This window comes from Engystomops pustulosus, chromosome 7, assembly GCF_040894005.1.
Source record: "Engystomops pustulosus chromosome 7, aEngPut4.maternal, whole genome shotgun sequence".
Classification (NCBI taxonomy): Eukaryota; Metazoa; Chordata; class Amphibia; order Anura; family Leptodactylidae; genus Engystomops; species Engystomops pustulosus.
This window is the reverse complement of record NC_092417.1, coordinates 163,110,739-163,137,730: the sequence shown is the minus strand read 5'-3', so window position 1 is coordinate 163,137,730 and position 26,992 is coordinate 163,110,739. Positions and strand designations below refer to the sequence as shown.

Below are 26,992 nucleotides of genomic sequence, written 5' to 3'. Positions count from 1 at the left end.
AGATGTGTTTTTTTTCAGCAATCTCACCGCATTTGGATTTTTTTTCCAGTTTTCCTGTAAAATGACATGGGATAATAAATACTGATGGAAGGAAAGACAATTTGTCCCACAGAAAACAAGCCCTGCGCACTGAAAAATGAAAAAAATCTGGATTTTTGAAGGAAGGGAGTGAAAAAACGGAAACGCAAAATGGAAAAGGGGCATCGGCGCGACGGGGTTAACCGTCCAAATAAAATCTTTCCTTGCGATTTGCGTCTGTCAGGATAGTAATTGATTTTAGATTAAATTATTCCTACAGTCAATCACATATGATGCATTATTATTGTTACACAGGAGATACCGTAGTCCTCCGCAGCTGCAGTACCTCCTGTGCCCTGGCGGTGGCGCTGTGACGTAACGGCTCAGCTGGCCGGAAGAGAGCGCAGCGCAGCGGTTTTTTCTCCCGTCGCCATTTTGTTTTGCAGCCTTGTGAGTGGAGGACGGGGCTGTGAGGGAAGGACGGTGACCGGTGTAGGAGGGAGCCCCTGGGACGTGCACGGAGACGGTTTTGGGCGGGAAAATGATGTCAAGCGGAGAAGGTACCTCCGAGCAAGTGAGTAATGGCGGCGGCTGTGGCGCTGGTGAGCGGGGCCCGGCTAGGCCTCAGTGTGACTGGACGTGTGGGCGGGAGGACTCACTTGTGGTGACTGTAAGGACATAGTTATGTGTGTATACGCCATTACAGACTATGTGAGCGCCATGACGTCTAAGGGGCCGCCTGATGCTTGTAATTCGCCACAAACTGTATGCACAATTTATCGATCGTCCTATAGACTCTCAGCCTTCACTAAATTCATTCCAGGTCTAGTTTATTTGTTCATCTGAACCAGGTTTTATCCAACATGGCTTCTAAAGATGAGGGGATATTGTATGGCTATAATTCACACACAATCCAATGTGAATGTGTGACCTCAGTCTTTGGGGCGGAGGTATGTTCCTCATGACCTGGTATTGAAGATTGTATCAATCATTTCTCGACCAAATGACTGGGAGCTGAGCTGTAGTAACACATATCTGCCATTACAGAGTGTGTGGTGCTGTTCACCCGTCTTAACTATGTTAGATTGCGGGGGTCCTGACTGTTGAACCCTTTCAAAGTGATATATTTCACTTATCTAGGGGAAAAGATCAATCTGTTCTGCTATTCGAGACCCACTTATGCATTTTGGGGGCCTGTGGCTGGTGTTTTCAGTGGTGTGAGAAGTATGAACTGATAGTGATGGAGTGGTCACCCTTGATGTTACCTTGTTATGTGCTCTTAAAGGGGTTTTCCCACGAAGGAAAGTTGGGGCCTAACTTGCTGATCCGGGGGGGGTCTCAGTTTTGAGACCGCCACAGATTGCGAAAACGAAGGGTCCGTCGGACCCGCCCATGACTGTTCTGCTCCATCAATCTCTGTGGAACTGACGGAAATTGCTGAGGGCCGCGCTCAAAGATCTCCGCACTGAGACCCCCACTGATCAGCAAGTTCGGGCCCAACTTTCCTTCGTGGAAAAACCCCTTTAAGGGTTGTACAACATTAGCAAGTTATACTGTATTAGGTGGTAACAATCTGGTTGAAGAGGGAGCGACTTCTGGGATCTCCCCTGATCGTGTGAATGGACACTCTTGGAGAAGAGAGGCTGTTCTAACTAATGGGTTGTACATGTGTCCTGTTGATCCATTCAGTAGTATAAGAACATCCAATATTGCAGAGATCCAGATGCTGTTCAAAACGCAGAATCCGTGCCCAGTGCATTAATGGGGTTGTCCACTTTCAGCAAATGATATGTTTTGTGTAAGGAAAAGTTGTGCAATTTTCAAATATACTTTATGTATCAATTCCTCACTGTTTTCTAGATCTCTGCATGCTGTCATTCTATAGAAAGCTCCATTGTTCCAGTGGATAGAAGTCTGTCCATGGTCACCCAGGTGCACGGCTGGTTAATATAAGTTATCAGAGCTGTGGGATATAACACCTGTGTGACCATGGACAGATTTCTATCCACTGGAAGTAAACTTAGAAGCTTCCTACAGAAGGACAGCAAGCAAAGATCTAGAAAACTGAGAAATTGATACAGAAAGCATATTGGAAATTTGTACAACGTTTCGTCACACAAACCATATAAATTATTTTCTGAAAGTGGACAACCCCTTTAACCGTCCTTTTCTAGTTTCCGTTACAACTGCCCAAAAGTGGAAAATGTAACGGAGCCCTAACGCAAAGGTAAACTTGAACCCAACTGGGGTCCCTTGGTAGAGGAATTTTACGCTTGGAATAATGCAAAATAAATAAGGAGACAGGCTGGGGCAGGCTTTTTAATAAAAAATTAAACGTGTACTCGCCTCCCAGTCTCTCCTATGGTCCGTCTGGCATTGTCCCCCTGTTGGTTAACAGGGGCATGGAACTTGTGCTTGGGGAGCTTCCGGCCGACCCAGCCACTCCCATCCATCTCCATAGCCCAGCGCCTACAGTGCTCAGAGAGTGGGATGGCTGGAAGCGCCTCGAGCAAAGCCCCTGTAAACAAACAGGCAGGGGTCAGACAGAGGAGGTGAGTACACCTTTATTTTTAAAAAATGTTTTTAAAACTCTGACAACCCCATTAGGGCCTTTCTGAATCTCAAGAAAGAGAGATGACTTTATTCCAGGTGTTTACACTTTATTAATGTGATGAGGATGAAGTTTTTAGATACGTTTTTTCGTTTGAGTACAGTAGGTGTTGTGATGCGTCCTTTCATTGTGAATGTCACCTGATGTGTGCCTGTCATGTGGGCTAGTAGGTGTTGTTACAAAGTGTTTACAGTGGTTGGTTAAGGTTACAGGATGTGTATAATGTGCTTGTTTTTTTTTTTAATATTTTGTTCATTTTACAAAACTTCCAACACTTTTTTTTTTTAATTTTGTTTTTTACTATCCATATATGCAGCGCTTTGTGAAGTCAGTCTCATGATGGCAGATGGGGGCTGTTTGTGGTTATGTCCTTGGATTGTTACATGCAAGATCATTACTAGTTTTGCTTTGAGGGTAATTCCTCCAGTCAGTGGAATCTACAATTTATCAAAATGCTCTGCACGTCTTTTTGTTGATGAATGCCGCAACAGAAATTTGCCCCTGCTTTAAAGGGAATCTACCATCAAAATCAAGCATGATAAACCAGAGATCCCTGGTGCTGTGGCTTACACTGTGCAGGACCGCTCTCCCACCTGTGTGCTGAAACCTCCTTTTCTGCCATCAGATTGCATCAGACCTAGTTAGAGAGAGGAAAGTGCTCAGGGAGCAGGGTAGAGGGTGAAATAGTGTAACAGCCTGTGAAGCACAGATAACTTCCCCAAAGGCCTTCAGGCTCATTAGCATAATTTAAAAAGTTGAATATAGGAGTAAATGGATAACAAATATAAGTAGATTATCTGTCACAGTGCCTGGATCTATGAGTAAGTGTCCCTGGTTTATCATGATGGGTTTTGATAGTAGATTTTCTTTAATGTCAGCATCATAAAATGATGGTATAGATGGCAAACACTAGCATTTTTGAATATTTCTTAGGCTGGCTTTCAAAGTTTTGGGGTTGTTATGCAACTTTTTAGATGGAAGACATGCTGTGGTTTACTGAAAGCTCTGTTGTGTGGTGGAGGACCAGTCACCAGAATTGTACCACCCTAACAATGTCTGCTGATAAACGGTTACAAGTCCTCCCCACATCACCTAAAATTAGTTGCCAGTGGGGCACTGTACCTCAATTGGTTGGTTCTTCTGATATACAAATTAGCTTTTCTGACTCGTGTCTGCTGGCTCTCCTGGACTGCCAGTGAACCTTGCCCCCTTATTTTACTGGAAGCTCTGCCTTGTGTTACATTCATGACATGTGACCAGAGTGACATAATCTCAGGTCCATTAGCCTCCTAACATTAGCAAACTCTACCTGTACTGTATGTATTTGATGACATTAAATCACAGCAGCCCCATGGAGGCTGCTATGATTTCATGTCATTAGATACATACATGGTGTACATTTTGCTAATGTAAAGGGAACAGAACCTTTGACATCACCCTGGTCACATGACATGATCTGCTTAATAGTAAGGGGGCATAAGGCATGGGGAGGAGTACATGGGAGGGGCTGTCCGAGCAAGACAGGCCCCCTCTGATTTCAGGTAATAAGATAAAATTGATTTATGGGGATGTGAAGGAAATTTTTTTGGGCTGAAACAAGGGTGTCAGTTAGTTAAAAGGGCTCTATGGGAACCTGTCACTAGCTGTATATGTGCAAATGTGCAAATGTGGTGATAAGTGTCTCATTTTACATGTTTCATAAATTGTTGTGATTGTACGCCACCTCCACCCCGCTATTCAAAAACTGTTCAAAGAAACCATTTCTTGATACAACGTTTTATACAGATTTTGTTGTAAAATTTTCATACTCCAGTTTGTATAGCTGTAGATGGGGTAACTTTTTTTTTTTTTGTGGTCCTTGTTTTTTTCATTTATATTATTTTTGAAAAATCTGACCTTTTGTGGTGGTCAAATTTTTGTTTACAAAATGTCAATGTAGCAGCGGCCATTTATGTTCCCACCGTAATGACATATACCATATGCGATAATTATTTTAGTTTTTTTCATGAAATGCAAATAGGATGTATACAGCCAGACGGCTGTATTGCAGTGGCCACAACAAAGATAAAATTGTTATGATATGTAAAGCTTTTCCATAAATAGTGTCATTCAAAGAAGCACAGAACGTCAAAAATTGACCTGAACATTCAGATACTAATGACCATCGGTCACGACGGGGTTAATAGATATGCCGATTTTTGGGGGCAAATACTTATTGTTCACTTTTTTTTTTTTTTTTTTTAGAAAGGGGGGTTTATTTTGTTCATTCCCTTACTTTACCAGTCTGTGAATTATTGAATCACTGAATTTGAAGGGTTAAAGGGGTGCTTTTTTTTATTTCAAAAGGTAACGCTTTATTTTCCAGACAGCCATTAGACCTAACACGTCCATTACACACAAAGCTTTTTGGAGGTTGAGAAACATGGCTGCTTACATCCCCAAATTGTTCTCCTGACTATGGATAGTGTGATGTGTTGAAATGAAACTCCATTCATCTCCATAAAGCTGCAATACCAGCACACACCATGTCAGGTGCAGTGTTATATTTTAGAAGAAATCTGCCATGTTTTTCACCCTTTTTTAATGGTCTCTGATCATTGTGCTGGTTTGGTACACAGAATTTTTTAACATTTTTAAACTTTTTTTTAAAGTTATGGCTTTTGGATGGTTGTTAAAGGCCTCGTCTTCATAGATTGAATGGCGAACTGCCTCCTGTGTATGGAGATATATGGCGACATACTGGAAGACAATTGCTACATTTTTGTTCTTGTTATGGGACGTTTGATATAAGCAGTAATGTTCTTGGCAAGCTTTTTTACAGTGTGTTTATTGCATAATGTTTTTGCAGGAGTACCATAGGGGGGAGGGGGTCCAATCTCTGGCACCCAGCAGCAGAGCTGCAGGGCCACAAGACCACCTTGTCGAATGGGACTTTGAACTCAATCTTTTTTTGTAAGTCACTGGAGGGTCATGTCTCTGAGCAGATGTATCCTGCAGAATTAGAATTTGGTTTTCTCAGCTTCAAAGCCCCATTTGAGATTACCAGATGCGCCAGCCTCAGTACAGATTTTGATGGTTTCTCTCTCATTTCCTATGGAAAATTCGAAAAGGTTACACATCAGTCACAAGTTGCATGGTTATGGCCCCTTTCACATGAATGTATGATTTTCCAGTCGTGTATTTCTGTGCTGTGCAAGGCCTAATGTACACAATCCTATACATGTAGAATACTGCCCCAATTATTTCAATGGTCAATACGGCCGTCCATTTCAATGGGCGCATTGTGCACTGTATAAAATACAGGTTGCATACAGCTGTGCACTGTATGCTTCTGTATATAAATGCAGCGTCCACAGAGATGAGAACCAGTGGAGAGTGCATTCTGTCAGTCATCTTTTGCCAGCCCACTAATTTTTAGATACATGCGCATACGGATGAGAAACATGCTGTATTTATGGCCAAAATATAGCTGTATATACATAACAGGAAAAACGCTTATGGTCCTGTGCATGAGGCACTATGACCATACTCATGGTTACTTACACACTACGTATGCTCGCCCGGGCGGCGCCATAACACTGCAAAATATAGGACATGCCATATATTTCTCTGTAAATGGTCACCGTGTGATGACATAGCGTGTGCTCACTGCACTGTGACTGGGTGCCAGAAGCGATATCGGTACCCTTTACAGTCGGCTCAATGAGCCCTTAATATTTGTGACCATTTTAAAAAAAAATCATATGTGCATGTATGTCACTGTATCCATACCATATCTGTATAAAATATGGTAGGCTGGCAGATGGATGACAGAATTCCCCCCTTCTGGTTCTGATCTCCCTGGAAACTGCTCGTGTGTCCGGCAGCATACAGGGTACAACCGTATGCACCACACTTATTTTTTTTAAGGCTGATCTAATATTGTATTGTATTTTGTGCATGTTGCAGAGGTCATATTACTCTTGTTTGAGTTTTTTTTATCAATCCCTATTTTAGAATTTTTCAACAATTGTACTGTGTAGATGAATGCTGTTTTACTAATTCCCATTCATACCCTGTTCTTATTTGCTGGATCAGTAGGGGTTTGACAAATGCAATCAAATGGGGTCATGTATGTTATACAGTTCTCCATTTATAGCTACGCTGCAGGTGTATGGGCAGCAAAAGACCTACTAATTATATGTATATATGATAAGAAGGGTTTGATCTGAGACCTGGCAGCATTTAGGCAAGTCTTTAAAGTTGTATTTTGTGTGTTTGGATGTATTTCTCCTCCTGCGTTACTTGGAAGTTCAGCAGAGAATACATTAGTTGCTCCAGTTTTCTGTTGATATTGTTAGTTAAATGTAATTTGCATAGTATAGGAAAGCACCTGGTTTATATAAAGTATGGCTTTACCTGCATCACCATTCATCTTGCAATTGAGATTGGCAGATATCGGTCCACATAAAAACCTATGGCGCCTGTTCGTGGTACGGTGACCACTGACAGGTTTCATGTTGTGTCCCACCCACATCTTTTTCCGTATATATGGCCGGCGCTATGCCTCGCAATGGAGAGGGGAAGCGTGAGCAATGCTACTCGTTTCCATAGTTCATCATGCAATGTGAAAAAACTACCCATGGAAACCTGTCTGGCTGTAACTACAGACAACTACAGAATGATGCTCACAAAAGTTAATGCAGCTTTTCGTTATAAGTAAATTACTTGCCTGACCCCTGCATTTCAGCATTGGTGGTCCAGTGCTGGCACCTGCCGTTCCCAATCATTGGCATCGGTGGGAACGGGTGCTGTTCACTCCTCTTAAAGTGGTTTTCCATGAAAATATTGATGACCGATCCTTTCCACCTGTTCAGACGGAATAAGTTGAGAATGAGACGGAAAGCTTTGGATATCGGTCTCTATTGAAGCCTGTGGCATCTGGTCACGGTCACGTGTGCTATATTTTATACATAGTCCTATATATACTCTGTTTACAGGCAGCCCCCTCCACTGTACTGTACCTCCCTCTCACAAAGTTGTTTTAGTAAAAGGGCTAGATGTTTTACTGCAAGTGACTAAATATTTGAGGGCGTAGAATGAATCATCTGGAATTCAATGATTTCCTATGAAAAACTTCTTTTGGTATTTAAACAATTTGGATTAAAACCGTGTTCAAGAAACACAAGTTTCTCGCAATCCAAGGTTCCTCCATAATATCTGTTTTATAATGTGTCCGTGTAGGCTGTAATGAGATAAAAATCCCCCTGCAGAACTGAGTCTACTTTTTCAGTAAATGCAGGACTAATTGAATTGTGCAGGAGAGGCGATGCTGATGGGACAAGACCTTGTTCACACTACATCTTCTGTATACACTAGGAAGACTCCTGGCATGTGTTGTCATTTTTTCATGGATGCTCAGATGTGTCCTTTTGCTCAGAAGTCTGAAACGTAGTGCATGATGGAGGCTCCAAAACCCATCTCCCACAAGCAAATTTGGTCCAACTTTCTCCATGCACTTGTTTGATTTGAGGTTTGGTCTGGTATGTCCTGCAAGCGCACAGAGCTCCTCTGTGGACAATAGGCTTTAGAGTCACTCCCAGTGTGTTTTTGAGCAGCACGTACTTATTGGTAATTCAGTGGTGCTACATAACAAAACCTGGTGAAATAGTTTAACAGACTGTGATGGTTTAATATCAAATGTATAATTCACGACCTTAAAACTTATCGTCAGAATCTTGCTCTTGGCACCCCTGTTAAATAACCAGTTTAAAGGGGTTTCTTTAGGTCCCTTAATTTTTTTTTACAATTCACAACTCTGAACTTTTATTAGTGATTAGTGAAATGTAAAGATCCACCAAAATTGCTTTATAGTTCCCTAGTAATAACTTAGTGTGGAGCTGTGATACCATACACAGACATTGCTAAAAGTATTGAGCTGTTCCAGTTAGACAATGACGGGCGCTGTAGATAAGACCCAATTATTCAGGTTGGGTAGTAAGATCCTCTGTTGATCTAATATTGATGAACATAATTTTGAACTTTGTCTAACAGTGTGTAATTGTCTTTTCCTTTTTTTCTTTTTTTGTTCTTTCCTTTTTTCCTTGTTCCTTGTTTGCTTTGTAAAGGCTGCCGAATATGTGCCAGAAAAGGTGAAGAAAGCGGAGAAGAAGTTGGAAGACAACCCTTACGACCTTGACGCCTGGAGCATTCTCATTCGCGAGGCACAGGTTTAGTGACATAGGATTACATTACGTTCTCTCTCGGCCCCAGCAGTGGCTTTTTTATGCATATCATAAATTCTTCATACATCAATCCGTAACATTGTAAAACACTGTTTATTCAAATTCTAGAATCAGCCTATAGACAAAGCGCGGAAGACATATGAGCGGCTTGTGGCCCAGTTCCCAAGTTCTGGCAGATTCTGGAAACTTTACATTGAAGCAGAGGTTAATATTTTAATTTTTTTTTACATTTTCTTATGGGTATTTCTAAACATAATTCAGATAGCCTTCAAGGTTGGGACTACTTTTAGCAGGGACTTATAGCTCAGGCACACTTATATCTTTTAATTAATGTAAATTAGGGGTAAAGCAACTGATGACTTCTCTAAAGTGTTACCGCACTGATGATTGTTGCACAGTGATACTGCAACAACATTAAAACATTTTAATGGTATGGAGTGCTTTAGACTTTTATTTATTTGTCGTGTCAATTTATTGCCTCCTGTGTCCTTTATTTAGATCTGATCACGTGTTATTTTCAGTGACGATGGCAAACTAATTGGGATCTGCAAAATTCATAGCCGTACTATTATAATAAAATGTTATCTGTAATGTTGTTTTTGTGGGTGATCTAGCATATACTGTACATTCATGTTACTGTAATAATCCTATTTTTATGAAAGTGCTTAATCTCCTGTGAATAACCAAGTATTCCTCCTGCAGCATTCAGTAAGACAATTGTGTGAATGTTATGCTCGCTGACCATATTCAGAACACACACTATAACGTAACTATGCCTATACTGAGATTCTTATGTGAGTGTTGTATTTCTGATTTTAACCATTAAAATGTGTTTACCATTGGTTACTTTTGCAGTGCCTCGCTGTATTAAATGTTTCATTGCAGGTTTTATTTTACTGTATTCGATTCAATTACGGTTTTTAGGTTTTTGCATACATAAAATGTGCTGATCATCTACATACTTTAACACGGGGATATTCTATTATTGTAATTCTGCCATTTCTATAATATATTGCAGGCTTCCAGTAAGTAAAAATCTGTGCCATGATCAGTTTTCTTTACATTGAATACATTTCATATTACTTTAATGTTTAGTTCTGTTAAAGGATTTATTTATTGATCATCGTTGGGCATTCAATAGCAGAGGCTAGTGATCAATAACTAAATCTCCATATCCATTTAAACTACTCTGAATTTAGCTTGGCCTTTAAATGATGCTTCTTTACACAAACACGTAGCGTGGGTCAGCCCTGTTGATGGGGGAGAAGGAAGACGAAAACCCACAAAGTAGTGCCTCATCTCCCAGAAAACAAAAAGAATGGGCATTTTGAGTTCAAACAACCTCATCCTTTTGTCCCGTATCTTTTACTGTCCAAGAAGAGGTCAGAAACACCATACACATTAGAAATCCTGTCGGTCCAGCCAGAATCGGCAGGTCAATCTAATGCGTGTGTTTGGTCAATTTTATGTAAAATAAAGGGATTCTGCTTATGCCAATTATTCTCCTGGTCTATTTATGTATAGAAATATTACTAGTTCCCACTGTGTGCAGTATAAGCATCTAGGTATTTGGAACTAAAGGAGAAATTAATCTGCATTCATTCAGAAAAGTGTGTGTCTTGAAGGAGTGTTCCCATTTCAGCAAGTAAATGTTTGTATAACTTTTCATTATGTAAGCTATCTTCCAATATACTTTCTATATCAGTTCCTTAGGTTTTTTTAGATCTCTGCTGTCATTCTTTAGAAAGCTTTGTTTATTTCCAGAAGACAGAAATCTGACTATTGTAACACAGGTGCACAGCCCCTTAACTGACAGCTATGATCACTTTCTATGATACGAACTAGCTTTGCACCTGTGTGACCAGATTTCTATAATTTTTCATTGTAAAAACAATAACATTTGCTGAAATGGGAATACCCCTTTAAGGCTGAGGTCACATCTCATTGTTGCCCTTTTTTTTAGTATATATTTGTAGGATTCATCGCATGTACTTAAAGGACATCTACCATTAGGATGAAGGACTGTATGCAAATGGAGCCCCTCGACCTCATTTGCGTTATACAGTCCTTCATCCTGGTGGTGATGTCCTCTAGCAAACTTGTGTCAGAAACAAATATTTTTTTACATTGATTACTTTGAAGCCCTCCATTTAGTATATAACTGTATGTTCATCTTCCTTTTTACCCCCTGAAAGTGGAAGGAGGGATGAACATCAGCTGCAGTGTTATGGCAAGCATAAAACGGGTAGGCAGCACAGTGAGAAACAAAAGGGGATTCAATCCGTGTGGGTGCTGACTGCGTTGGTCTGACCCAAGACCTAGTTACATGAAGGTAGTAGAGAAAGCAGCACTCCGTCTTCCTAGTTCAGGATATGTTTATTCACATGTGGATACAAATCTACGTTTCGGCTAGCTCAGTGTAGCCATTGCTTGAAAATGGCTACATTGAGCTAGCTGAAACGTAGCTTTGTATCCACATGTGAATAAACATATCCTGAACTAGGAAGACGGAGTGCTGCTACTTTCTCTACTAGCTGCAGTGTTATGGGGGTATGGACAGTTACATCTTAAAGGGAATACCCAATGTGTATGTTCAGTAGAAGCTGGTAATAGAAGCAAATGGCATCAGAGCCCATTAGCCTATTATGGCCTCCGCTGAACATAACCAGGCTTTTTTTTTTTTTTAATGAAGGAAAATATACTTAGTCTTACAATGCTTTTTTTTTTATCCTATTTTTGCTGCTTGATTCAACCTATTAACTGAGCAGATTGAGGCCAAAAGGAGGCTTTCAAGAGAACCTGTCAAACAAAATAACACCCCAAACTAAATGGTTTCATAAACTGCCATGAGAAAGCATTGTCCCTATCCATTCATTGTCCCTCTCCATACCTGTAAGCTTAAGCGATCATGCAAAGGATCTCCTTGTGGGCTGCTCGAACAGGTAGTGGTGATAGGACTAGTGACAGAGACCTGATGTCCTTTCACCTGTCAGTATATGTCTATGGACACATTCAGCGTATACTTTGGGAGATTACATTGACCTTAAAAAAAATATTTTGTTCTATTTAGTTCAGAAGGACATATCTAGAACATATGTGTTCCCTTGTATTAGCCAAACCCTAGAGCCACAGCAAAATGATTCCACTTCTAGAAGAGATGGATAATGATTCTAGATGAGTTGAGTTGTCTACCTTTTCAGAACTTGGTTATTAGATTTTTGCAGTTATTGCCATAGCCGAATACCAGCGCACAACAGGGCAGAGCTAATGCACGAATCCAACAAAATTGGTCTGACCCAAACTAGTTAGTACACCAACAGCTGCTTGATTGATAATGGTAACTTAACCTTTTTTACGATATTTGTTATATTCTCTTATTTGCGTCAGTGTTTTGTCTAATGACTTTTATAATTTATTATGGTGTCTTGTGGCTCTATAGCATGTAGATGTAGCCTGTTATAAGGGAGTAGGTTCTACTAGAGCAGTGATGGCGAACCTTTTAGGGACTGAGTGCCGAAACTACAAGCAGAAGTCACATATTTTTCACAAACTGCCAAATTAAAGTAACTTACAGGTTTCAAATGTATTAGCATCCTGAGGACACAAATACAGTAGAAAGGAGTAATTTGGATTATTATTGTAGTTTCCCTCTAGGGTTCCCTTAACAGGATCAATCACAGGTCTGGAAAATGGACTACAATGATAACCAGATCTGTCCAAATCTTCTAGCTCCTCCTGCACTTCAAGTCACTTTATAATAACGCTGAAAGTGGCACGTCCTGGGCTGCTCTTGATTGCAGGAGGAGGTCTTGAGTCCTGAATGGTGGCCTTTGTGCCAGGTGATGGCCTGGGTGCCCACAGAGAGGGCTCCGAGTGCCACCTCTGGCACCCGTGCCATAGGTTCGCCACCACTGTACTAGAGCATAGAATAGTGCAGAAACCATATGTAGTAGTAGCTGTAATACCAAGTCACATGCCAAATAGTTATGTCATAATGTAATGAATACACACAAAGCAGATTAAGAATTTTTTTTCTTGTTCTATAGAAATTTACTTAGAATCTCCTCATACTACAATAAAATATTTTCATCTTGCGATTCTTTCTTTCTATTAAGTTATCTTCTACCTTTAAACTTTATGCTCTTGCTTATTAGACTTATGACACAAATATTTCCTTTTTGTTCTCGTATTATTGCACTTTATGCAATAAATAACATCAACATAGTTTTATACCCGGTCTTTAGTGATGTGTAATATCATCAGTATGATTTTTCATCATTGTATAAACCTTTATTCTGTGAACACCTCTTCCACTATTTCCTATAGGTTGTTTTGACCAACATATTTGCTTACAGGTGCAACAAGCCTCTACCTCCATATAAGTTTTAGTAGAGAAAGATAAGCGACTTTCACCATGTCACAGCCTGTCATAGCATGGTGTATTTCCAGTTAGGCAGCATGTCAGACTGCTATTGTGAAGGGCAAAGGGCAGCATTGCCAAAGAGTCATAGACCTCGCAAGCTCCAAGAAAATGTCAGCAAAATTACCAACCAAAGGGGCTTACAAGTCTGTCATCGCTTGTTATCAGTAGCCTACGTGTGGAAATATCAACACAAGGACTGTCTGTGAAAGTGGATTTTCATTGCCACAAAGAGACTTATGATTACCATCTGCCTGCCCTGTATGTCATGTGAAGCATCCAAGGTATGGATAATGCTACATCATCTGGATGTCTAATTGGATATAAAGTCAAATGGTACGGCTGAAAAAGAATAGTCATCTGCCGCTATTTAAAAGACGCCTTTAATTCCACTAAAGTAAAGATTCGCCAACCTGGTGTTTAGGCAACTTCAATCGGGGCCTATTATAAATGACATTGGTGTGCCTCAAGTGGGAAAGATTCCTGGAACTCCCCAAACACCTCTTGTGAATCCACCCTAACAGTCAAAGAGGAAGCTGCTTCAGTAATGTTATGGGAACACATAACTTGGATGTTTACAAGTCCGTGCGCTTTTTGCCATTGACTGGTGTATGTCTTAGTTTTCTGTATTTTTCTCTGTACACTTCATTTGCTGAATATGATAGATATTTTTGAGGTCTACACAGTACAATTCATTTGATAATTCATTTGATACAAGGTATAGAGCATGTGTCAGATTTAGTTCACAAAAGTATTTCATATTCTATTTCAATGTTCATGGGACTGATGGAGAACAGTGCTCGGATGTTTCCCTAAGCCCCATTGACTTTGAATGGGACTAGCACAGTGCACTGCCTTATCTCTGGACTACTATATTGGTGATATGTGGGAGAACCAGCTTTTTCTAGATACTGAGACCACCACATTATTTCTAAAACCATGCAGCAGAATCTCTGTATGTTTGCATCTCCTTTGTTCTCTGAAGAGACTCGCATGTGCCATGTATAGATTTATAGAAGCTGTCAATGAAGGGACACCATCCTCAGCACTTTTACACCTTTTTGTTTTTGTGATTTGTAAGGATCTTAGTGTCTCTGCCTCCTTTTGATCTGAAGTTCTGATGTCTTGAAGGAAATCTACCATCCAAATCAAGCAGGATTACCTGGGACACTTGCTCATAGCTGCAGGCACCGATACTTATATGTGTTATCCATGGCCGTCCTCTTTCTAAATTGAACTTTTAAAATTGATACTAATGAGCCTGGGTGGATCCCGGAAGTATTGCCAGAGACCCTTTTGTGCTATAACTTCACAGGCTGTTGCACTTCCCAACTGTATGAAATTATATCGGGGGAGGGGGAGAAGTGCTGCTGCACAGTGTAATTGCTGGTGAGGCTACAGCATTGAGGGGCTCTGGTAATGCCAACAGAACCTTTCAGGCACATTAGCATAAGTTGATTTTAGGAAACTGAGGCTATGGATAATAAATAGAAGATCACCACCGTTAGTGCCTGCATCTGAGTAATGTCCCTGGTTTATCCATGCTTTAATTTAAATGGAGTGTAAGTTTCTTTTAAAGCTTGTAAATAGGACAGTCGCTCTTTATGGGTCAATATGCTAAACATAATCTGTTGGCAGTATGTTGTGGATAAATGCAATATAATTTCATGCAGTTTGAAAAATTCCTATTTTAGGCTACATTCACATGAACGTATGGGGGGGGGGCGCGTATATACGGCGTATATATACACGTCCCCCATACACTTCTATGGGCTCACGTCCCTGTACGGGAACGGTACGGTGCAGCATCGCACTGCTCCGTAGCCCGTAGAAAGAAAGGACATGTCCTATCCTTCTACGGAATATGGCGCTGTATATTCTTATGGAGAGGGGCGGGGGTGAGCTGCGCTCATCCCCTGCTCCTCTCCGCAGCGCCGATGTATGCCCGCCATACTATGTGTGAATGAAGCCTTAATCTGTATGCTAACGAGGTAGATGGTGCACCAGATGTACTGCTATTCGTGTCCGGACCACTTCTCTCTCCATCAGCTAAGCAGTGGGGGCAACTGTGCAAGAAGATGGAAGTTATCAAAACAGAAATGTCAATGCTCTGGGTGCTGACGACATAACCCGCTTGAACCGAACTGCCTCATTAGAATATGGGTCTTTGAAATGGAATAATGGACAGAATTAATAGATTTCCTGGGAATTGCTGTGTAATTATTTACAACATGCTGCCAACAAATTGAGGCGCTTGGGGTAGGTGGTGCTACCCTCCCCATAACTGAGGGGATAAAATTGTCAACGTGAACCGGAGCTATAATCTTTAAAAGTTTTGGTCCAATATTTTACTAAAGAGTTAATTTAAAGACAATTACACCAGACATACCCCCTCCCTGTTAACACTACTCATGCTTCAGTAGTCGCCTTAATGAAAGGGAACCTAGTGTCCTGACACAGACCCTTCTAGTGACCTAGTATGCTAACATACGGCGTCGTCTTGCCTTTGTTTGACAAGCTGTGCCATGTGTTGTACCAGGGTCAGGATGTCTGCGTGGGAGAATACACGTTCCCTCAATACTACAAAGACAGCTGCAGCTTCTATAGAGGCGTCTAATAAACTCTGTTATTACAAGTCAAGAAACTCAACCTCGGGCCATACAACATTTGTCAGTCATTAAACTCTTTTGAAGGGCAGCTATAAAATCGAGGGGGAAAAAAAATTATAATGGGTTTTACTGCTCTATGATGGTAATTACAGTTTTTAATGGGAGTCCTAATCAGCAGATTTGAAGACACAAAGCTGCAGCCAGTGTTGGGTATTGTCCCTGGAGAGATGTATAACCATACCTTTTGTGTGTGTTAGTAGCAGCAGGACTATGAGAAATAGCTGGGCTTTGAATCCTGGGGTAGTGACCTCACACCGCGGTGTTGTTTGATCTCTACCATTATATTTCTGTACAGTCCCTGCCCTCTGCTTCAAGTGAAATCTAACATCAACATTCTACATGATACCACTTATAGATCCAGGCACTGGGACTGTGGTAATCTTCTCGTATGTGTTATCCATGGCCTCCTTCCTTCTAAGATCAACTTTACAATTATGCTAATGTGCAAGAAAGGGCTCTGGTAACACCCCCCCCCCTTTCTTTCACATTAGCATAATTGTAAAAGTTGATTTTGCTGCAGCGTCACAGGCTGTTAACCTGCCGGAGTGCTTACCCTTGGTATACCCGCTGTGGTATTTGCATCAGGCAGGTGGGAGGCCATGTATCTGTGCAGTGTAACAGACCGTAAAGCTGCATCACGAAGGGTCACTGGTTACATCCCAAAGAGCCCTTCTTGTTCATTAGCATAACTTTTTTTTTTATTGGAGTCTAAGGCCGGCGCCACACAGGGCGCTTTGTCTGCGCTTGCAAACGCAGACAAAGTCGCGCCCACCGGGGCGGGCCTCGGCCCAATCGAGCCGAGGCCCGCCCCGGTGGGCGCGACTTTGTCTGCGTTTGCAAGCGCAGACAAAGCGCCCTGTGTGGCGCCGGCCTTAGGATAACAACAAATACAAGATTACCACAGTCACCGTGCCTGGATCTAGTAATAGTACGTGTCAATGGTTTATCATGATGGAATTTTTTTAGGGTAGATTTCCTGTAATATCTAACCACCTACCTGCTGCATCTCTTACTCAGAGCAGAGGGGGGACTCTGCAGCATCTTAGAGAAGTCCTGCAATTGTTTGTGTATGTATATCAGTCCTGCTGCTACTATTAACATGTTTTTATATACTGACTGCAAGAAATGAAACAATTGCTCAACTGTTGACTATGCTAAAGCTTAGTTCACATCACATTTTTTGTATGCAATACGTCAGGAAAGCACCCAACATGTACGCTTAGCATACATATTGACAAATGGTGGCATAGTTGTTACCTCCGCCTGGCCACTTTTACCTCCTGTGCATTTTAAAAAAAGCAGAATAGAAAGACAAGCTGCGTCTTTTCATGCCTCAGCTGACGTATGCAGTCATTAGGTTCAATGGACAGTGAATATTGTACTGCATCTCGTCCCGCTGAGCGCATACGTCACTGTCCCGGTCATGTCACTGTCCATATTAGGACAGCGACGTCACTGGGGGGTCCCGTTCATCATCAGCAGCTGGCAATTCAGGGGGAAGTTGGGGGTCCCTGGGTAAAGTATTCCGCTTCATGGGCATATAGTGGGATTCGTCGGAATACTCCTGACACGCCCTTTCATTGTATGGCAACTAATGAGGTGTGGACCCCACATAGAAAACCTTGCAAATTGCACAAATTAATCCTGAAAACTATACAATAAATGTAAACCAACTACCCCCACCCACCTCCCTCCCCTGTACATTTACCCAAAGTAAACATCTTATGCATTGTGAAAAATCTTACTATTATCATTTATTTATGGTGGGGGGACCTTCATGTAATTTTGCTTCAAGAAATGTGATCTAATCAAAAACATGAGACCCCAGATTTTAGACCTCAAAGCTCCTTAAGCTACAGTCACTTGAAAAGGACTAACCTATTGTATAATGCATGTTCCTGGTGTACAGGTATAAACAATGTTGTATCCCTATATACGCGGATGGTAAATAATGGGGGGAGATAAGGATCCTGTAATGTTCTCTATTCATAGTACATGTGTAGAAGAGAACATGGCGCAGGGGCCTTCAATATTCTATTTCGGTACTTGCCAAAGGATGGTCACTAAAATCTAGGTATCTGCACTCCGAATCGGACCAACTAATTCCAGCCTGCCCATTTAGAGAAAGGAAACTGGAGCTGTTCTTCCAGCTTTATTCTCTGTGTTGGTTCGCTGTATTGGGCCCACTCCTGATCAATGAGGTACAAAATTGATCTATCCTATGGATTTGTTATCAGTATTGTTACGCTGCAAAAGCATCTTCGGGCTATAGATGTTTTAGTCCATGTTTCCTTCCTTTTCAACATCTTCCCAGTATTTTAGGGAACTTGTAAATCCTCTATTAATGCCCTTCAAAAAAAATAAAAAGAAAAAAATTCTTTGTACATGAAGTCAGGACAATGTAGTATCCCCAGCAACAGACGTTGCATATAAAGCGGTGGTCACTGTGGTTTAGGGAGTGAGCACTGCCTGCCCTCATAAATTTACATCTTACTAATGGGTTACTAGAATAGTCACATTTAGGAATATTTTAAGCCTTCAGCAGCTAGAAAAGTTAGATTGCAAAGTTGGGTATACCATTCATTTTAATTAACTTTTATTACACTTGGCAGGAAAGTTTAAAGAGGGTTATCCCTTATCATCTGCACCCCCAAGTTAGAGAAGGGAGTTCATCAAATATAATTTGTGGGGTAACTCTTAATTGTAACTTTTAATTTGAAGCTTCATTCATTGTTTAGAGCCTCTTCTCCCCTAACCATTCATCTCAACGTAGAAGAATCTATTTACTCTTCATTCAAGAAATGTTACATTGCCGTCATCCCTTAGGGGATCTTACAGGAACGTGGGAAAACTGGAGACGTCATAAAACCCATTCAAGGCAAATTGCAGGGTGTAAAAAGTCAAACGTTTATTGGAGCATGGAAGGAGAACCGTGGAGATTGACACTTGTATTTCTTCAGAAGATCTGCAACAAAACAACATGTGAAGGGAAATAACCAAAAGGAAGTCTTTGAAACAAAAGCCATGGAATATTTCAGTTCTAAGCATACAAGACTGTCAAGCTGATGTTACCGATAACGAAGACCATGTACAGATCGAGATCATTACCTTTACAAAGAGAACAGTACAACAAGGAATACCTTGTAGTGTGAAGAGCGACGATCAAGAAACTGATGATTGTACTTCAGTGTGGTGGGAGGGGGTGAGCTGCGCGGCTGTGAGACATTTGCAATTCTAGCCTGCACAAAAAAAATTAGAGGACACTGTGAAAAGGGAGAAGGTAGTGACTGTTCAAATAAGAAACTTCCATCAGTTTCTCAGACACTGAATTCTAAACACCAGTGAGCTTGTGGCATGTTATAATCTTTGAACTTTTCTTCCCCTATATATATATATTTTTTTTTTTTTAAATTGTAAATTTGGAAGCGGAAATCTTGTCACTTTGCCTATATATTAGGGACGTCTACACCGAGGTAAGTTTTTTTTTAAATCCTGGAAGTTGATTTTTATATTGTGCTGCTCAAAAGGGGATGCATTTTCAATTTGCTGTTTGACAAAATCGCTTTAAAATTTTAGTGTAAAGGAATTTTATCCAGGGACAGGAGGAGTTGGGCTACATTCACACAAACGCATGGAGGGGGGAGTATTTAAGACCCCATACACCGCAGTGGCCGCGTGCGCACCGTACCGTTCCGTAGCCTGTAGAAGGATATCTTTCAACTGAATACGGCGTTGCGCCCTATGTTACCCTAAGGAGAGGGGCACGGGTGAGCAACGCTCTTCCCCTCCACCTCTCCCCGGCGCCAATGTATGCTCGCCGTACTACGGTACAGGGGGCATACATCGTGTGAATGTAGCCTTTTGTGTGTTGAGTCCACACATCCAAAAAATTACATGAAATAGAGGGCAAAAAAGAAAGATGTGTATATGGAACAATCAATAGCTTTATTGAATTATACAATGATTAAAAACTTCTAAAAGAGCTATAAAAAGCTGAACATACTACCAAAAAACCCCTAGCTCTCAGGCTATGATGTACATATATGCAGACAGTAGTATGCTAGTTGGGCTCCAAGAGCAGTATATCTGTATTAGTAAATATTATCCAAAATAATGGTGGAGCGAAAGAAGCATTAATGCCAAATAGTTATGCAACAATTATAATACAATACAGACATGATATTTTAGATTGTATTACCGTCATGTGAAGGGTCCAAATAACCCATCTGAGAGGCACGTGGAGGAACCCCTTTTTATAGCTGTTTTAGATGCTTTTAATCATTGTAGAATTCAATAAAGCTAGTGTAAAGGCATTTGTCCCCTCCCACTTAAGCCACCGCCATTCCGAGTGGGCATGATAGGAAGTTATATGTCCCCGTCCCGATGCATTTACTATAACCTCTATAGCGCTGGCTTTAACAGAATTCTGCACCAGGCCAAAAATGGTGTAAAAATAATCTTGGGAGGAGCCTCTTGGTACATCCCATGCATTGTGTGGCTGAGAGGGGAGTAATAGAGATTGCACTCAGTCTTAAAAAAATCCCTGCAGTGACTTGTTGAACCTGTCATCAGGTGTGTCATGTCACCGGTGGTTCTAATGGCCTATGCCAGTGATGGCGAACTTTTTAGAGACAGAGTGCCCGAACTACAACCAAAATCCACTTATTTACCATGAAGTGCCAACATGGCATTTCACGCCTGAGGCCACCAATACATTTTAAAGAAGGTGGGAAAATTCCGACCATCATTGTCCAGGGAGAATGGTGGGTCCACCAGGAAGACCTTCAAAGACAATGCAGTTCTGTCAACACCTTCTCACTTTTCCCACAGCTTTAAAATAGCACTGTTGTTAAGTTGCTTGGGACTGCAGGAAGATTTGGTCCTGTTTGGTGAAATTGGGGTGATGGCCTGGGTGCCCACAGAATGGGCTCCGAGTGCCACCTCTGGCACCAGTGCCATAGGTTCGCCACCACTGGCCTATGCTGTGCTAATTTTAAAATGCCTTTGTCAGCATTGGGAATCATTTCCCTGCCTGCTCAATGCACATGAAAGGGAGCAGGGTGGGTGTGGAGGAAAGGAGACTGAGGCACAGGTTTCTGCAGAACCCCTAACACAATCCACATAGCAAAGGCTATTGGAACTTTGTCAGCTACAAATGACATGCTTTGTGACAGGTTCAATTTAAGGGGACCTGACTAAAAACACCTCTCTGCTGTCTTATTGTAACCAACAACTTTGAAAATCCGATTGTCACATGGACAAGAGTTACTTACATAATATACCTGTTTTTTTACTTGTATACAAATTCAACTGAAAGGAAGGGAAAACCATTTGAAAGAAGAAAAAAAAAAAAAAACCTAGAAATCCTCACCCCCTCTTATCTTGATGTTGATCTCAGCACTGTCCTCCGCTAGTGTTGACACTTTGGCATCACCTAAAAAAGAAACTTATAATTGGCAGCACAGAGACAAGATGTCCAGTTTTCCGGACTGCTAATTATGCATAATTAGCAGCCTTGAAAGTCTGACATCTTGTCTCTGTGCTGCTAATTATAAGGCTTTCTTTTAGTTGATCCCTGTGTGACAAGACTAGCGGAGGAAAGTGTCGGGATCAACATCGAGGAGAGGGGGTGAGTATTTCTAGGTGTTTTCCTTTTTCTGTTGATTTCCTTTCTGTACAAACCCACCCTGTACAGGTATGAACAGGGCCTAAGGCTACATTCACATGAACGTATGCTCTGCTGACCCCTGATGCCTCCATAGAACGGCCTTGTGGCTCCATTTTCTTATGGCCAAAGATAGAGCATGCTCCATGCGGCCACAGCTCTGAACAGTAGGTACTCATGCTCACCGTACCGAGCACGGGTGCCATAGCCATCTATGGGGGATGTATATCTGCAGCTGGGTATATGTTCCCCTGATGGTTGTGTGAATGGGGCCTTACACAAATTACATTGTACCTCTGTAGCTATACTGTGCAGCTCACTTAATATACATTGGCAGCACTACATGCCTTCCCATTAGCACCCAAAAAAATTAACCAATCAACATTGTTCTTCCCGTTTCTACCTATTCCCTATTGGCAGCAGCATTCTCCGTAGACTGTCCATTACTTTTCACATTGCCAGCCCTCTACTATGAGTCACTCCTGTAACAGCTTCTGTTTAGATCCTACAGCAGTTACTCATAGGGGGAGGGGCTGTACTCTAGAAGAGTGAAGAAATCTCACATACCAGTGAGTCCTTTAAAACCAGCTACATTCCTGGACTATAAATCCATATTTCACAGTACTGCTGCTACCAGCACATTTTTGTGTGTTAGCAGCAGCAGGACTGTGAAATATACTTTTGTATGATTACACAGATCTCCAGAGACATTTTCTAACACTGTCTGCTGTCTCAAGACTGCTGACAGATGCCCTTTAAAAGGGGTCGACTGTGTGCAAGAAGCGGCGAAGGCAGAGCTCTCTGGAGCGCTGTGGTCTTCACTTTCAGCCATGCACACTGCTGTACATAGTAAGGAGTTTGGGGTTGGTAGTGCAACCTGGCCTAATTCATAGTGTCTAAGTTGCAAAACTATTACAAGGCCCAATACTGCGTAAAGTAGATTTAGTCCACTTAAGTAGGTTCAGTAGATCCCTATGGTCTGAAAATCTTTGAAGCTGCATCACACGTGGCGTTTACATTGCGTTTGGAAACGGCTGAGGAGAGATGTGCCTAATTACATTGTGTTGACATTTGTGTTTACAAGACAGTTAACAACATGATATTTTTTTTTTTTTTTTAAACAAAAAATGGTTATTATTTAATTGGAACCGTAAAGTCCATTGTCTTCAAGACATGTATACCGTAAGACAAGTTCTTGTCCCCTTCTCACGTGGATGGGTTTGGGTGTGACGCTCTGCAGTGAAAGTATTTACAAATGCATAATATGAGAATCTATCCCCTGTATTAGAGCTGTATGTGCTGGCCCGAGCAATGGTATCATGACCCAAACTGCTGACTAATGGTTTGCAGAAGAGTTAGGTCTGTGATTACATCACTAAAACATCTCTAAGGTTTGTGTAGCAACAAGAGATTCTGTCATCGGCTCTCAATAAAAGCTTGAAATCTCCATAAAAAGAGATTTCTGCAACTTATTTGGGGGGGGGGGGGGGGATTTATTCAGTTTACCATTAAGATCAGTAATAAATTGGAAAATATAGAAAATGCCTTGTGTCACATTTATGAAACATTTTAGACACTTGACCAATAGGACACGGCCAAAATTGCTTCAGATATATCATAATTTTTCTGGTGTAAACTCTGCCAATAAATGAGAGGTACAAAGTCAGACTAGACAATCATTCCCTACCTGCACACGATCCGATGGTGGCAGAAATGACTGCTATACACGGGTCCACGAAAACCAGGGTCATGTGTGCGCCAGTAGAAATGACAAACAAGCGCAACTAAACATTTAAGCCAAATTGCCGAAATCAGTAGTGCAGATGATAATGGTTAACTTTGTAATGTACAGTATTAAAGAAAACCGTGCCGGTTTCTTTCCCCTTCTAATCAGCTTTTTGTCATTTATAGACTTTATATAGATTCCATAGACTTCGGGCTCTTTGCCAGGAGCCAGTGCAGTCAGTGAAAATGGGGGTAACCCATGATCACGGGAAAGAACTGACATGTTGAGGTTATTCCAGTTATCAGACGGTCGGGGCCGATGTTCTCTTCAGTGTACAAAGCGATTTTTCACTGACTGCACTTGCGCACTAGGTCTTGTGGTGGTCTCTCACATTGGGGTGTTTTTTCTTTTTTCACTAAAGCCATTTTGGCTTATGGAGACCTACAGATTGGGTTTCCTCTTCCAGGTTTCAGTGGTTTTTCTACTGATGCCTTACTGATCCATTCTGTTCAAGGTGCTGTTTACACACTGGGGGGTAAAAAATAGCCCATTGGAAATCATGGTTCAATAAGGCATCAGTGAAAAATTACTGAAGCAAGAAAAAAAAAAACAATCTGTATGTGTGCTTAAGCCATAAATGCTTCAGTGAGAAATTGCTGATTTGGGGGGGAAATACACCAGTGTGAATCTGCTACTTAAAGGGAACCTGTCACCAGGAGGCCCATTTTTAGCACTCCCCCAGTCCCCACAGAGCATAGTACATACTCTGCCAAAGTGTTTTTGTATTAAAAATTGGTTTTACAGAAAAAAGATATGTTATATTGTACCTTTCATTAGCATCTGCTGTGTGACTAGGCACATGCCCACTGGGAAGGAGCAGTTTCCCCCCCACCCTTGGGAAACAGCTTTTCCATGTGACCTTTTCAAATATATGAAAACACCCATCACTGGGCTTAGCGACGCCCCCTGCTCTTCTACAGCCAATCCCGAGTGTGAGGATTTATTCATATATGTGAAAAGGTCACATGGAGAAGCTGTTTCCCAAGGGTGGGGGGAAACTGCTCCTTTCCAGCCCCTCCCAGTGGACAAGTTCCTAGTCACACAGCAGATGCTAATGAAAGGTACAATATAACATATCTTTTTTTTCTGTAAAACCAATTTTTAATACAAAAACACAGAGTATGTACTATGCTCTGTGGGGACTGGGGGAGTGCTAAAAATGGGCCTCCTGGTGACAGGTTCCCTTTAAAGTGAACCTGTTATTAGGTTTTGACATTGTGACTGAAGGACAGGTTCTGACAGGTTGTATCATATCAGATGTCTAAGTTTTCTTTTGTAATAAATAATCTTGGTTTCATTCAGGTTTAAAAGAATGTAAAAGTATATTTGGCGTCCCTCCAGCTAAGTGGGTTTAGTCACAAGTGCGGCAAGGCCCCGAGTCCCTTTGTTGTCATGTAGACTTGAGTTGACCCCATCCTATTCGCACGGGGATTTGCAGCCTTGTACAGACGCCCCCATGACTCGATCCTCTTTGGGGGCAGGCAGACAGTTATAATTGTATCTACTTTTAAAACTGAATGGAACTAAGAATGTTTGATACTTGTATGTTTTATAATAAACAGTCAATGGGAACTTGTCATTATGTCAAAAGATGCAATCATGTTGAGCTCTTTCCTAAGAAACTCCTTAAAAACGGTCGGTGAATAACCTTATCTCCTAACAGAGATGAATCATCAAGTGTAGTGTTCACTAGGTATGGAAAAAAAGTTAAAGGGAACCTGCCACAAGGGAACTAATTTTTCACTAAAGCCAATTACACAATTGCAACGATGCCTTTTGACCATTCTCTGAGGATTTCATTATAATTGTGTATTTTAACTTACCCGGCTCTCTGCCAGAATACTTCTGCTACATCCCTCATCCATACTCCTCAGCCCCCACCTTTTTTGCTTGTTTACAACAATGCAGCCGTAATGGGCTGTGCAACCTGTCTTTAGAGAAAATGAGGTCCCTGGTGACAGGTTCCCTTTAATCTCTTGCCTCCTCTCCTTATCTATCTGCTGTGTATGGACTAGAGAAGGCTTTTAGAAACCCTGCTCATTACAGGAAAAGAAAGGGGAAAATAACTGGAAATGTTTTCTTGACGATTCATAAATTTGGCTTGATGGGCTTAGTTACCCATTTGGTGATTATTTAGCATTAGACAGTGATTTTACAGTTTGTCCTTCTAACCTTTAGACGATAGTTTGCTTTCCCAGATAAGTTTGTGTGTGTTGATAACTATGTGTTTCCATCTCCCTGCACCAACAAAACACTGATTTGGACAGTGCCGAACGTTTAAAAAAGAAAAAAATCAAACTGGTACCATTTAGACTGCCCCAACTCCCCCTCCCCCCATAGACTTCAATGGCCTCTGCATGTACGGTGCTCAGCATAATGGAAAGTTGTAGCTTTCTTTCCAACCTGCTTTTTGCACACAACTTATACTGGCCCACACAGAGGCAAAAATTATGCCTCTATCTACCAGGATAAGTCTATGAGTATGTTTAGCATAGATAGAGGCTGGGGACCAGGGGCATACATAGCATGGGATACAACTTAATTATAGTCTGGTGAGTGGGCTTCAGTACAAAATGTGTGTCAATTTACATTGCAGATTCCAAATATATAGGGGAAGGGGGTTGTTTGAAAAAAAAAACAAAACACATTTTTTGCCCTATGCTTAAAAAATGTAAATTACTTCCAGATATTTTTAGGTATTTTCCAATTTGGGATAATAGAATGATTAGTTTTTGGGTTTTTTTTTAGATATACCGGTGTAGGACACTTGCGACGGTAAAGGAGCCTTGATGCCATGGTAGGGGGAGAAATGAATGTCCTGCTCTTGTTCTCCTAAAAGCAGGAGAACAAGTTTTGAAAACAGTAAACTGTACATGGTACTATGCTGGGGGCTACTGAGCAGGACAGATACCTCCTAGGACTACTTCACATGACCATTGTTCATTGTTTTCAGCCTGCGTCACTGGCATCAGGGTCAAGGTCTGTAGATCAGGCATTCTGTTCTTATGTGAGGCCATACAAATGCATGGGGATGTATGCTAGTCATGGAAACAACATCCAAACCATAACTATAGAGTGCAGGGACCCTAGCAGTGCAAAAACACCGCTATATGGGTCACTGTGTCAGCCAGAATAGGTCTATGGCTCCTCCCCTCTCATGATGTCATCACAGGTCCTTCCATACTATCCTTTGTGCTGAATCTTCTTTAATAGGAAACAGTAAATTCAGGAAATATATATACAGTATAAAAAAATAACAATTCTGTAATAAAAATGTCCAGAACAACCAAAAATGATAAACATTTCCAATAAATAAAAACCAAAGGATTTTTATATTGCTATATGTTTCTTTATAAAAAAAAAAAAAAGTAAGCCAAATGCTGTTACGTATTTGACCTAAAATTGTTAAAGGGATAGTAAACCTAGAAATCTGGGGAATACAGGTAAATAAAGGCAAATCTACACTATAAACTTGTCCATACTAATTCTGTCACCGGTGTATGTGTTCTCCTAATCCGCTTCCGGGTGACTGATATTCCCCATTTTTAGGTATTGGTAGGAGAAGCTGCAGCAGATTTTTAGGTGTTGTTTATACTCTT

The 26,992-nt window shown here is 41.2% G+C and overlaps 1 protein-coding gene across 1 annotated transcript in view; it reads left to right on the top strand.

The window, feature by feature from the left end:
• The first annotated feature begins 418 nt into the window (after positions 1-418).
• The window catches only part of CSTF3 (cleavage stimulation factor subunit 3), a 48,166-nt gene continuing 21,592 nt past the window's right edge, over positions 419-26,992 (top strand). The window contains exons 1-3 of the mRNA XM_072118622.1: positions 419-592; positions 8,737-8,838; positions 8,962-9,057. Of these exons, the coding sequence (XP_071974723.1) occupies positions 560-592; positions 8,737-8,838; positions 8,962-9,057 (231 nt within the window). The 5' untranslated portion in view covers positions 419-559. The remainder of the gene's footprint in view (positions 593-8,736; positions 8,839-8,961; positions 9,058-26,992) is intronic.